Genomic DNA, 13,573 nt, shown 5'->3' on the forward strand with positions numbered 1-13,573 from the left:
GAAAAAATAACCCACAGAATAGATGCATAAAAACCTCAGAAAAGATGTTAGGAGCAGCTGGTAATGAGACTAATGAGAACAAATATCTGAAACAAAATAATATTTCTTTATATATTGACAAGATTTGTAAAAAAAAAAAAAATTCTTCTTCCAGTATTCACAAATATAAGTGTTTTTTGGTGATATGGTTCAAGTTAATTATAAATCTTAATTGCGCACCTTCTGTGCACAAACTACTGCACCAGATCAGAAGTGATATTGGCCCCGCGTTGAAGGAACTTTTAAAAACACACATATTGCATAAACATAATAACAAACTCGAGACTGAACTGTGTTAACGACAGATTCCTCTTTTAAGATGCAGATCTCGGCTAAGATGTAGCCCCTTGGACAATACTGGCTTATTTTATGTCTCTCCCCACAAGGACAGGTCTTCCTTCTGCCAACACTTGGGAAGCACAACAATGTGCTGGCTGTGTGGCTGAATGGGGTTACAGGCTCGCCTGAAGTCTAAGGGCGCCCTCACGGGAATATAGACCACAAAACAGTGCAGGGTAAAGCAGTGGGGTGGGGATCCAGCACAGCCAGCAAACAGTAGGAGAATCTGAGGAAACGAGGGAGAGGAGTGTACAGAAGAGGAGAGCGGGTGCCTGGCACACCCCAAGACCCCTCTAGGCAAAGCAATCAGACGTAAGAAGTCCTCCTACATAAAGCTCTTGCTTTGGATCACGGCCACAACTGACTACCTGATTCAAAAGCAGTCTAATAGGCTGACCTGTGAGGTGTCCTGTTACCCAAGTTGCTAACAGACCCAGAAGGATCTTCCCTCAAACAGAGAGGGGTTGCTTATGACCAGGGGCCCCAGAGGAATATCTGTGGAGAATTGAGGCAGAGAAGCTGAGCTGTCTGCACGATGTCTCAGTTCTTCATAGGGCCAGCCGTGGGACTGCTGAGATGTCCTTGATGCAATTAAACCCTAGCATTTAAGGTAATCTGAATGCATGTGTGATCTGAAAGAACCTAATTTGTGGTGTGTGTGTGTGTGTGCGCGCACGTACGCTGTGAAAGGGCAGAGAAAGTGGATTTCAGAGAAGAATGAGCAGAAAGCAGAGGTGGCCTAGATGGAGGGAGAAGAAGTGGAAATGTGCAGAGGAGAAACAGCAAAGATCCCCTCTTTTGCTTTTTGCTGGGCCTGAGGCAAACAGCTGTGCCCAGTGCCCCTGGAGGTTACACTGCTACCTTTGGCAAGACATGGTGCTTCTCCACCCCTGAGGAATCCAGAAATAAGAGACAGGAAGCATGGAGGCTAATGCATCCTAAAGGATGAAAACATCAATCCTGGTAACGTGAAAAAGTAACAAGGAGTCTGGTGTTATTTTCAGAAGTCAGGCTTAAAAAGTCTTAGGAATGAGACACACTGGAGGGTCATTAATGTGGTCAAATGAGACAAGAATGTGTGAAAACACTGGTTTTTTATATTCATGGGGGCATCCATTGAGAACCAAGGCTTACTGTTTCTTGATTATAAACATAATACTTGCTCATTGTTCGAAGTTTAGAAAATACAGCATGCAGGCACACAAAAAACATAGATGTATGTACGTGTGTGTGTGTGTGTGTGCATATATATCCCAGTAATCCCAGAACTGAGAAAAATCAAGTCATTTTATAAAAGTTGGTCTGTTACAGAGGTTGTGTATCAACTTAAACTTGGATGATAACAGTGAAGGAGTTAAATTTCAGCTTAGAATCAGTTAGCTGATGACAGTCTGCAGAATATAACTTTTGTCAACACAATTGACAGGAACAAGTCATAATCCAGGATTCCAGGCCTTAAGAAAATGTGGAGCACAGATATTCTCTGTTTAGGTTGACTTTGGTTCGTGCACTCTGGCAGGTGTGGCCAATCTGAAATAAATGAGGTGGCTCTGGATCAGTGGCCACAGACAGGTCCAGCTAAAGAACCAGGCTATTTGATCCGAGGCACTGTCTGCTGTACTAGAAGAACAAGCTGCTCTTTCATTTTATCATGAGGTTATTCTAGGGTGTGTCTTACGAAAGTACCTGAAATGTCTTTAGTATTATTATGAGCTGTCATAAACACACACTATCAGAACCTTAGAGCTTGAGGAGTCTGGGGTGGACACAGTGGGGTGAAGCTTAATTTAAAGCTGTGTCTCCAGCCTGTAGAAGAGGCCAGAGGAAGAAGACAAGCCTTGATTCCAGCTGGACCAGGAGCTTCCTACCCTCTGAGCCAGGGATTCAAATGGGGAGGAATGCTGGACTCTTTCCCTCTTGCCCTACTGCTTCTTCTACTTGAGAAGCTCCCTTCTCTTGCCCTTTCCTCCTACAATGTAAACGCTCCCTAGCAAAGTATTTAAGAGGTAGCAAAGTGTTTGTAGTGGGTGCTATGAACAAATGGCTTAAACAAAGAGTTGTCTTCATGACAAGCCAGGCACCCTCCTCATCCCTAGGTCCAGATGCCCACGGCAACTACACAAGCGCTAATGAAGCCTAAAGTCATCATAGCTTCCCTCTCTACCACCAGAGCTTTATTCTTCTGAAAAAGAGCACATCAACTTAATAAATTCAGTTGCTTCTATGAATGAATTTTTCATTATAAACATAAATCCTTTCACAGTATTTGTTGAGCTAAGCTGCTGACCTAAAACAACAACTGCTCTTCAAAGGCAGCTTGCGCCTGTACCAAGGTCTTGAAGGAATTCCATAAGGTTTGTAAGTGATTTATTGTCCCCATAGCACTGTGATACTAAAAAGAGTAAGAGGTGCATATTTACAACTAATTATTGTTGCTTAAGCAGCATAACCGTTTGTTTTCCTATGGCCACCAATGGATATTGGACAATTAGCATTACAAAAGTACCTCAGAAAAATGAATCACCTTATAATATATCACATATTAAATCTTATTAAATGAAGGACAACATAATTGTAATATGCAACTTATATCAACTAACAATAATTCTCAGGATTTGGAGATAGACATAGCAACAATAAGAAGATTACTAAACATACCTGAACTAGTTCTGCCTTTAATTCTTCTTTTTCCTCCTCAGAGAGCATGCTAGGGAAGTCAGCACTGGCTACTGTGTCTTCATCTCTTCCTTGCAGTGGTTCAGTCTCCAACAAACCTTTAGGCAAGATTGGCAAAACAACGCAACTTAAAACATGAATTTAGGGCTTCCCTGGTGGCGCAGTGGTTGAGAGTCCGCCTGCCGATGCAGGGGACGCGGGTTCGTGCCCCGGTCCGGGAAGAACCCACATGCCGCAGAGCAGCTGGGCCCATGAGCCGTGGTCGCTGAGCCTGCGCGTCCGGAGCCTGTGCTCCGCAGCAGGAGAGGCCACAGCAGTGAGAGGCCCGTGTACCGCAAAAAAGAAAAAAAAAATGAATTTAGCCAAATTCTACTTCCATGGTCTGACAAACTAGATACCCTGACTGACCCTCCCACTGAAAAATAACTAAAAATTCCAGAAGAAAGAAATCCTTCTAAATGTGTCATGAGCTGCCAAGAAAGTAAAGAATACTAAGAATCCCAAAAACTAAGTGAAAGTGGGAAGTTGAGATGTAAACAAAACAAGTCTTCATTAATTCTACATTTACCACTCAGGTGAATCCCAGCCTCGGTTTTTACTGTCCCATGGGATGCAGGGGGCAGAGGACAAAGCCCAGGGCCACGGAGGGAGAGAAGGTTATGGTGAGACCCCTCCATAAATCCTCCTGCCCACAGGGCTACACCCTGAGAGTAAGGCGACCTGGAAGTAAATACCTTCACTCCCCCACAGGCATCTGCAAGGTAAACTGCCTGCCTTGACACTCAGCATGAAATGGACAGGGCAAAAGGGCTTCCCCTGAGAATTCACAACCTCCCAGGTGGTCCAAAAGAACGTCGAGATAAGAGAGTATTAAAACTTTTTTCCACTTCGATGTGGAAATATGCAGATATGGAACCTGGAGCAGCTGCAGCCGTGAGGAAGTATTGTGGCCACACTGACTCTGTCAGAGGGAGGTGGGAAGTGCCTGGACAACGCAAATGCATATGTCCTCTGTAAACAGGCGCACAGATATACAGAAGCTTTATTTATGACATGAATTATGACAGAGCTAGCATTTATACATCTCTGGAAAAAGGGAGGTCTTTTAATAAATTGTCCTGGAACAAATAGTTTTCCATATAGTAAAAATAAAATTGGACACCTTCACACCATTAATAGAGATTAAATTATAAATATTTTAGAAGACAATATGGGACTTTATATTTATGAACCTCTGGGTAGGAAGGGATTTCTTGAGACACAAAAAAAGGGCAAATCATGAAAGAAAGGATGGATAAGATTAAGAATGAGTTATCACTTCACCCCTGTCGGAATGGCTATTGTCAAAAAGACCACAAATAACAAATGCTGGTGAGGAGAAAAGGGAACACTTGTGCACTCTTGGTGGTAATGCAAATTGGTGCAGCCGTTATGGAAATAGTATGGAGGTTCCTCAAAAAACCAAAAATATAACTACTATATGATCCATCAATTTCACTTCTGGGTGTTTACCCAAAGAAAACAAAAACACTGACTTGAAAGATATATACACCCCAATATTCATAGAAGAATAATTTACAGTAACAAAGATCTGGAAGCAACCTAAGTGTCCATCAACAGATGAATGGATGAAGAAGACACGGCATATATATATATACATATATATATATATATATATATATACACACATATATATACATATACACACACACACACACACACACACGCAATGGAACATTAGTCATATAAAAGAATGAAATTCTGCTATTTGTAAAAATGTGGAGGGACCTAGAGGGTATTATGCTTAGTGAAATAAGTCAGAGAAAGACAAATACTGTTTGTTATAACTTATATGTGGAACATAAAAAAATAAAACAAACAAATAAAACAGAAACAGCTCACAGATATAGAGAACAAACTAGTCATTACCAGTGGGAAGAAGGATGGAGGAGGGAAAAGATAGGGGTAGGGGATTAAAAGAGACAAACTACTATATAAAATAAATGAGATACAGGATATATTGTACAGCACAGGGAATATAGGCAATATCTTTAGAATAACTTTCAATGCAGTATAATCTATCAAAATACTGAATCACTGTATTGTACATCTGAAACTAATATAGTATTGTAAATCAGCTCTTAATCAAAAAATAAGAATGTTTCTTCATCAAAAACACTAACTGTATGGAAAATAAAAAGACAAGCCACTAATGGAAGAAGATATCTCCCAGATGTAGAACTAGCAAGATTAGTTCCCAGAATAAACAGAATTCCTACCAACCCACATAAACAATGGAAATAACCCAATAGAAACATGGGCCAAAAAACCCAAACAGATTCATTACAGGGAGAAATCACAAGTGGTTAATAAATCCAGAATAACATGCTCAACCTCATTGATATTCCGGGAAATACAAATTAAAACATTTCATACCCACTGGATTAGCAAAAAGTTAAAAGCTTGATGATATTAATAAAAGTTGATGACTATGTAGAGGATGGAAACTCTGATACACTGCTTGCAAAAATATAAATAGATACAAATAACTTGAAAAAAATTTATCATTATCTAGTAAAGTTGAACATTCACACACCTTACAATCCAGCATTCCACACCTATGGATATACCCAAGACACTCATACATCAGTACCTGAGGTCATTAATAAGAACTTTCATGGTAGCAAAAAACTGTAAGTCAGCAAAAGTCTATCAACAGGAGAACATATAAGCACACCGTGGTCATTTACACCAAGACAACTCAACCCTAGTGAAATGAGTCAACTACAGCCCTGCACACCACATGGATGAAACTCAGAAACAAGATGCTGAGTGAAAAACACAAGTTGCAGAAGAATAATAAAGTATAATTGCACTTATATGAAGTCCCCAAACACACAAACTAAATAAAGTACTGTTTAGGAATAAAAGTAAAAAGACAAGCAAGGCTATGGTAAAAAATTCAGGACCATGGTTTTCTCTGAGAAGTGGGGGAGACCAGTTTCAATGCTAAGTATTTCTTTTTCATGAGTAATACCTGTTTGTTGTAAAAGATAATAAAATAAAATGACCCATTAGTCATTAAAATTACTATTAATCACACTACCCAGAAATAATGATCATTTTGTCCCTCCTTTCTCGTATTTCTTCTATGCATTTGTTTACATTTTCTTGTATATATTTATATGCATTTACTGTTGTGAATTTAATTTACTTTTTCAATAGGATAACATGATATACTTCATGTCTAAAAACACATATCTACCTTTATTTATTTTTATGGTTGTATATTTTGTCTCATGTATGAATGATAATTTATCCTGTTTATTGGGGAGCTGCAGTGAACATCTCCTTGCCAAGTCATTAGGCAAAATCTTGATGATTTCCTACACGTTGGGTTACAGAGGCAAAGGCCATGGACATTTTTAAAGCTTCTGCCTAGTTATACCCCAGAAAGGTGGTGTCAGTTTTATGCAAACATCAGCAACCTAGGAGAATATCTCTAGATTCTCAGTACAAGAATGTTAAGTAGGTCATTTAAAAGGTTTTAAACACTGTCATTTATTTTTGCTGGTAAATATTTATGTTTACATGTGGCCAATATATTTTTAGTCAGTGTTCTAGGATAACTGTCTAAATCAGGAATCAGCAGTAATTCCAAGCACAGTTTTAAGAGATTGGCCCAGAAGGTAAGCTGCCTGCCTGCACTGGGGGCTAGGGAAGAGCCATAGGAGGAACTTGTAAGACACTCTGGTCTTCTCCCCAACTCAGCCTGGCCCAGGAACTTAGCAGACACTGCTCAAACTTAGCCAGAACCTAAATTCTCCATCTTCTCCTTTCTTGACAGTATGAGAGGACATGTACCAGGGAACAGACAATAGTTCCGGGCACTTAGACTTTTCAAGACATCAAACATCTTTAGTATCTTCCTATATTCTAGGAAGATTCGAAATCCATTTTAATTGCTAATATGTGAACTGGGAAACTTCTAGCAAATTTAGGGAAGGACAGACCTCCCCTTATCCAGCCGGTAGCTTCTACTTTTCAGGGGGAAGTTATATAAATCTTATAAAGTGAGATATTTCCTGCACTGGCCTTCAGCTCTGATCTGTCACACATGTCACTCCTCAGAGACATCATGAATCTCAAAGTTTCTCTCCCAGAAAGCAGCCATTCAGGAAATCTGCCTGGAGCCCAGAAGCTGCTAGTTAGGTCAGGTCTAATTAGACCAGCTACCTTCTTTACTCTTATCTTTGAAATAAATGCCAGTTCCCCATCATTTTTTTGACTCACTGGGTTAGGGAAGTAGCAATTACTCATGAATCAAGGAGTAGGGGAAAAAAGGAGTTCGATTTTAAAAAGTGATTAAACAGTGAAAGAGTCAAAATCAGAAAGAAAAAAAAGCAAATAGGAAGAGATACCAAGTGACAGATGATAATGTGAGATGGGCAGCAAAATGAGTATAAACTAACCTAGTTACTATGGAAGAAGATATTAGAGAAGATTAAAACATATTTTTAATAAAAGCAATAATTAGTGGGCAAGCTGTTCAAGAAGCACAATTTTTAGCAGGTACCAATACATTATGAATTTTTCTCTTTTCCATATGTGCAGACTACGCCGCCTTTATCTGGCATAGAAGAAAGAGCACTACAACAGGAGTTGGGACACTTGGAATTCTGCCTACCTGTGGGCTTGCCACTAACCAGCAGAGGACACTTGACCTCAATTATCTCATCTGTAAAATGAACACCTTACAGGATTGTTGTTAAGATTAAATGATGTTAAATCAGATAAGATATGTGAAAATGTTTACATTTCCATACAGACCTCAGCAACATATTGGTGAAATCTGGGGGTGACAGTTTTTAAAAGTATTAACGTGCTATGTTCTCTTTTGTGTTTTAGCCTCCCCAAGATATAGTATTTTCCTAGCTGGTCTAAGGCATCCATCTGTCTGAGGTAGAGAAAGGAGCAAAAGAAACACAAAGATTAATATTTAGATTTTTTTTTTTTTTTTTTTTTTTGCGGTATGCGGGCCTCTCACTGTTGTGGCCTCTCCCATTGCGGAGCACAGGCTCCGGACGCGCAGGCTCAGCGGCCATGGCTCACGGGCCCAGCCGCTTCACGGCATGTGAGATCTTCCCGGACCGGGGCTTGAACCTGTGTCCCCTGCATCGGCAGGCGGACTCTCAACCACTGCGCCACCAGGGAAGCCCAATATTTAGATTTTTGGCATTCGAAATTGGATTTGCCAGGAAGACAACAGTTTTGCAAAATGGGCAATATTCTTAGGAGGGGATGTTCTCCACATCTTTATTTCCCTCTTTGTACCTCAGAAGCCAAGGCCAGGACATCCAGGCCAGGAAGTTCCCCTTAGGTACACAGTGCATGAGGATTTACCAAGGATGTATGTGCCTCCTGCTCTGTGCCCGGGAGCAGGCGGGAAGAGGGAAGGGAGAAAGAAGGAGAGGAGCTGTGAGGTGTGTATGTCCAATCTTTCCCTTTGGGTTTTGGCCCAGAAAGATTTATAGAGGAACCTGCTGGAGGTTCTGTTTGCATCTCCAGACCCACCCTCTATCCTCTTCCACTCTGCTCTGTGCCTGGGAGACTGGCCTAAGGATTACATCAACATGGTTCGCTCACCCTCTGCTTCCTTTCTGCATTGGCCATCAGAGCCTCAGCGGGACCCTGCGGGAGAGAAAGGGGCAGGGACTGCCTCTCTCCCTGCCAGGCTGCACTGTGCAGTTTTATTTTTCCAGCACCAAAGACTACAGCTTCTGTTCAGTAGTTTTCTTCTACAGCTCAGCTCTTGTCAAGTTCCTAGAACCCCGCCCTGTCCTCCAGCCTAGGGATTGTATTGACTTCCTGCTGCTATTGCTCTGAGGAGCTTCAACATCCCCTGTTGGTTTCCCTTAATTCTTCCTATCTTTCTAATAGTCCCTTCATTAAACTCTTGAATCAGGCACCCCTTTTGAGCATGTCATCCATTTACTTCTTTCCTGGTCCCTGACTGATATAGGAAGCCTGTCCCACTCTCATCTGGAGGGCAGTAGTCGCTCCAGAGAAGAATATCTTTCAGGCTGTCCTGCACCAACCTGGAGCACAGCCACATCCCTATCAACAGGTGCTGGGTGGTTGGGCATCTTGGCCCTTGGTGTTTAGTTCCCCAATTCACTCTTCTGCAGTCAGTTAACCACGCATGGGAACCAGAACTCCCCTTAGCACTTAGGGAGAAACTTGCTGCCTTGGCAAAGGGTTGGTGCCCCTACAGCAGGAGCAGAGGTTACTGGCCCTGGCCAGAGGTCTGGGTGGAGGGGGTGGAGAAATCAGCCATCAAAAGCCAAAGTGAAGCTGAATCAGCTTGGAAAGGTTACTGGGCCCAGACTCAGGTAAGGAAGACAAGATCACAAGTAATATCTGCAGAAAACGTCAGCATCGGAAGACTTCATGGTCCCAGTGGCCCAAAGAGCCAGAGAAGAAGCCAAGGCACTACATGGGCCCTTCCTGCTTCCATATACCAGACATCCCCTTAGCTGGGACAAGGAAAAGGGGAGCTGAAAAAGAATTCTGAGCTAGAGGGTAATTTTACTAAGGAATTAAGTATTATTTAAAGGGGCTTTAAAAATGATTGTATTGGAATGGACTAAAGCAATTTTTTCTTCCCCACTATCCAAAGCCCAAGGGTAGTAGAGGTATAGGTATAGATCAGGTATGGAGCACAAGTATGTGCAGCAAGATGTAGTGTGAATAAACCTTGCAAACCTGCTGTGGAGTATTTTGCACTTCAAGATGCTCATTTTACTTTCATTAGTACATGCAACAAAATATATAGACCTGTCTTAATAAAAGTAACAAATATTCACAGGAATGACTCTACTGCAGGAATTGTGCTTCTGCATTGGCCAGGTGACATCCTGGGGAAGCAGGTAGGTCTTTAAATACTCATCAAATGCTACCATCCACCTGCTTTCACTATACCTACAACGACCCAGTGATGACTCATTTAAGTCCCACATATGGGACTGAATCACACAACAAACTGAACCAGGTCCAACTGAGAAGTCACTGTGGGCCAGTCTCAGCCTTTGCTAACGGGCACCTTCACTCATGGGACCTAGGTTCAGAGTCTGGCTCAGTTACAAGTTGCTGTGTTCTAACTTAGGTTAGTCTGAGTCCTAAGCCCATGCCTTTACCTGGTTTACAACCATCTGAAGAATAGTAAACAAAATGCTGCTGAGTACAAATCAAGAGTGAACTTTGGATTAAAGTGCCTCCCCTCCAACCCTGAAATGAAATCACCTATTGGCATCAACATACTTGAATGCATCCTGTCAAGCACTCCCCTGGGTTAGGCTGTGGCTTCATGCACATGACTGAAACAGTACAGATAGCTATGAGGTAAAATGATTATGAACTGTGATTTCAGATGAGTGACCATATCCTGAATTATTGGCAAATATATAAAAGTTACAGAATTTCTTTTAAATAACAAAAGAATCTTGCATGTTTGTGTGTGTGCACCATATTCAGGAATTAAGAAATAAATCCAGCGAAGGAAGTGCATATTTTCAAAAAGAATACAAAGTTATCCTAGGACTTAATAAAAAAAAAAGAATTCAATAAAATAGCTTAAATGAAAATTCACCATGTTTTAAGTAATAAATTTACAACTGTAATATTTATTACTTAATTATATTTTCTTCATGATGTTTGGTAAAAATAGCTTCAGGCACTCTTTTAACATAAAACTTCAAAATATCTCCATTTATTCCCTAAGGGAAAAGCTATTGAGCTAATCTCATTATTGTTGGATTTATGATTATATCTGAGTGCACACACAAAAAGCTAATACATGTTAATTTGAGTAGGGTAGAAATTAAAGCTATAAAACAAATTTATTTATTAGAATCCCTTCTGCACATTTACTAAATCTTCCACACAAAAAATCCAAAATATTATTTCTTATGCACCTCCCTTCTTGAACTGCTTTTCATTCATTCACCAGAAACTCGTATCTAGGCTACTGTTGAATCACATGTAGAGCAGATAGGGCTTTGAATGCTTTTCCTTGTTGCCCTGTAGTTTTGGCAGAGGGCTCAAATGCTAAGAACAATATAATGAGAGCTTTACACTCCCACATCCTAAAAGCAAGGCTGGAACCCTAATGTAGGACACGCCAGTGGGATAACCTATCTCCAGCCTTTGAGAGAGGGGGTGACACATAAACCCCAGCTGCCACCTATGGCAGTCTGTACCTTTAATATATGCAGGGTCTCCCACTGTTGAGCACTGGGACGAGTCCACGGTGGGCTTTCATCTCCCAAACCCTCTCATATAGGAGTTGCTCAACTAATATTTGTTGAGTTAATCCCCTAGAATAGAAAATCAAGCTACCAACTCTTCTTCTTCTTCTTTTTTTTTTTTTTGCAGTACGCGGGCCTCTCACTGTTGTGGCCTCTCCCGTTGCGGAGCACAGGCTCCGGACGCACAGGCTCAGTGGCCATGGCTCACGGGCCCAGCCGCTCCGTGGCATGTGGCATCTCCCGGACCGGGGCACGAACCCGTGTCCCCTGCATCGGCAGGTGGACTCTCAACCACTGCACCACCAGGGAAGCCCCAACTCTTCTGTTTTTAAAAACACTGAAGTATTGCTGATTTACAATGTTGTGTAAAGTGATTCAATTATACATATATATGTCTATATATTCTTTTTCATATTCTTTTCCATTATGGTTTATTATAGGATATTGAATATAGTTCCCTGTGCAATACAGTAGGATCTTGTGGTTTATCTATTTTATATATAGTAGTTTGTATCTGCTAATTTTAAACTCCTAATTTATCCCTCCCCCAATTCCTTTCCCCTTTGGTAACCATAGGCTTGTTTTCTCTGTCTTACCAAGTCTTCTTGATGCCCTTTCCATATCTTTTCATCATCTATCATATCTGTCTATCCTTTTGAATTTTCATTGCTATGACACAGTACTGCTTGCTGTGCATACTGCTTGCTGTGATTTAGGGCTTTTGTCACTACACACTCAAAATTATTTAAATCTTAGCTAAATTTTACCTCCTTGCTTGTAGTCTCTTTCTCCACCACCCAATCTACACAACACTCAAATTAATATTTTGAACACATAACCTTCATCATGTTAAAACCCAGTTGCAAAAACATTAAATGGATAGAATGGAATTGCTTCTAGCCTAAATTTGAAAATTCTTACACTAGCATTCAAAACCTTCCACGGCTGGCTACAAGTGGTGATTCCAAGTAGCCTGCCTAGGATTCTCCCGCCAAGGCCTCAAAACCCACCAGGCTGTCATATGCAGTGTTCCTCACTCATGTTCTATTCATTGTTATGTTTTTGTGCCACTCCATCTCTCTCGAAAGGCTCTCTCCCCTTCCTCCTCAGTTTCTCTTCTAAGAATCCTACCAAGTTGCCAACAACACTAGAATAACAAGTTAACATGTCGTGTGCCTTAAATTGATCTAAAATGGCTTTTTTGCTTTCTCTATGTATTACGATGTACATTACTCTATATATTATGATATACATTATTCTATATATTACTACTAAATATTATATAGAATAAAAGCTACATTACGACTTGCATTTTATAAATTGCATTAATACACATAATACTATATATTACTATGATTATAGTTAAACAAGTTTATGAAGAAAATATTTCAGACACTGTGCTGTAAAATTTTATTATCCTTCTTAAAATATGAAGAACACATGAGTCACCACTACTAATAGCATTATTTTCTAAAGCTTCGGTGTCATTTAATAATGTAGCTAAAAAAGATCATCCCTGTAACGCTCAGCCTGAGAGTGTACTAATCAGTTGAATAAGGACTTTATGCTTTTTACTAAGTATTTTATCTAAAGATGCTTCTGAGGTTGTAGACGACTAAATTAAATGCTTATACTCCATCTTTCCTCCTTTTTTTTAATATGCTGTTTAGGTAATAATCCACATAGTCAGATGCTGGTTAAAATAGACTCTACTCTCTAAAGAAAAATTTGTGACTGACTAAAACCTAATGTTGGCTAAAGATGGAAGTGACATGCTATTACAGATAGAGATAAACAAATATATGGAAATATTTCCTTCCATTTCTCATTTACCCATATGTACAAGGTAACTGTCTTCTGACTGTAAGAGGAAACATACCTTTGATATAAAAACTTTAGGTGCATTGTGTATTGATGAGGTTACCAAAATTCAACAGGATACTAAGTTAGCCGAAAGTACATGGCACTCAAGAGTTAAGTAAGTACTGCACAGCCCTGAAGGGCAGGCCATCTTCAAGGAGCTCAAATCAATCAGGGATGCACATAGACCTAAATGATCATTTCTGTGACTAAGGTCTGATCAGGACTCCTACCTACCGTCAGGGATAAGAATCCCAGACAGGGCTTCCCTGGTGACGCAGTGGTTGAGAGTCCGCCTGCTGATGCAGGGGACACGGGTTCGTGTCCCGGTCGGGGAGGATCCCGCATGCCAC

The 13,573-nt window shown here is 40.6% G+C and overlaps 1 protein-coding gene across 2 annotated transcripts in view; it reads right to left on the reverse strand.

Annotated features, from left to right (window-relative positions):
* The window catches only part of TPD52L1 (TPD52 like 1), a 95,155-nt gene that overhangs the window by 34,070 nt on the left and 47,512 nt on the right, over positions 1 to 13,573 (reverse strand). For both annotated transcript variants that reach the window (XM_082633461.1, XM_082633460.1), the window contains exon 2: positions 3,037 to 3,152. In XM_082633461.1, coding sequence (XP_082489587.1) covers positions 3,037 to 3,152 — 116 coding nt within the window. The remainder of the gene's footprint in view (positions 1 to 3,036; positions 3,153 to 13,573) is intronic.

Source organism: Mesoplodon mirus (assembly GCF_964341445.2).
Source record: "Mesoplodon mirus genome assembly, chromosome: 10".
NCBI lineage: Eukaryota > Metazoa > Chordata > Mammalia > Artiodactyla > Ziphiidae > Mesoplodon > Mesoplodon mirus.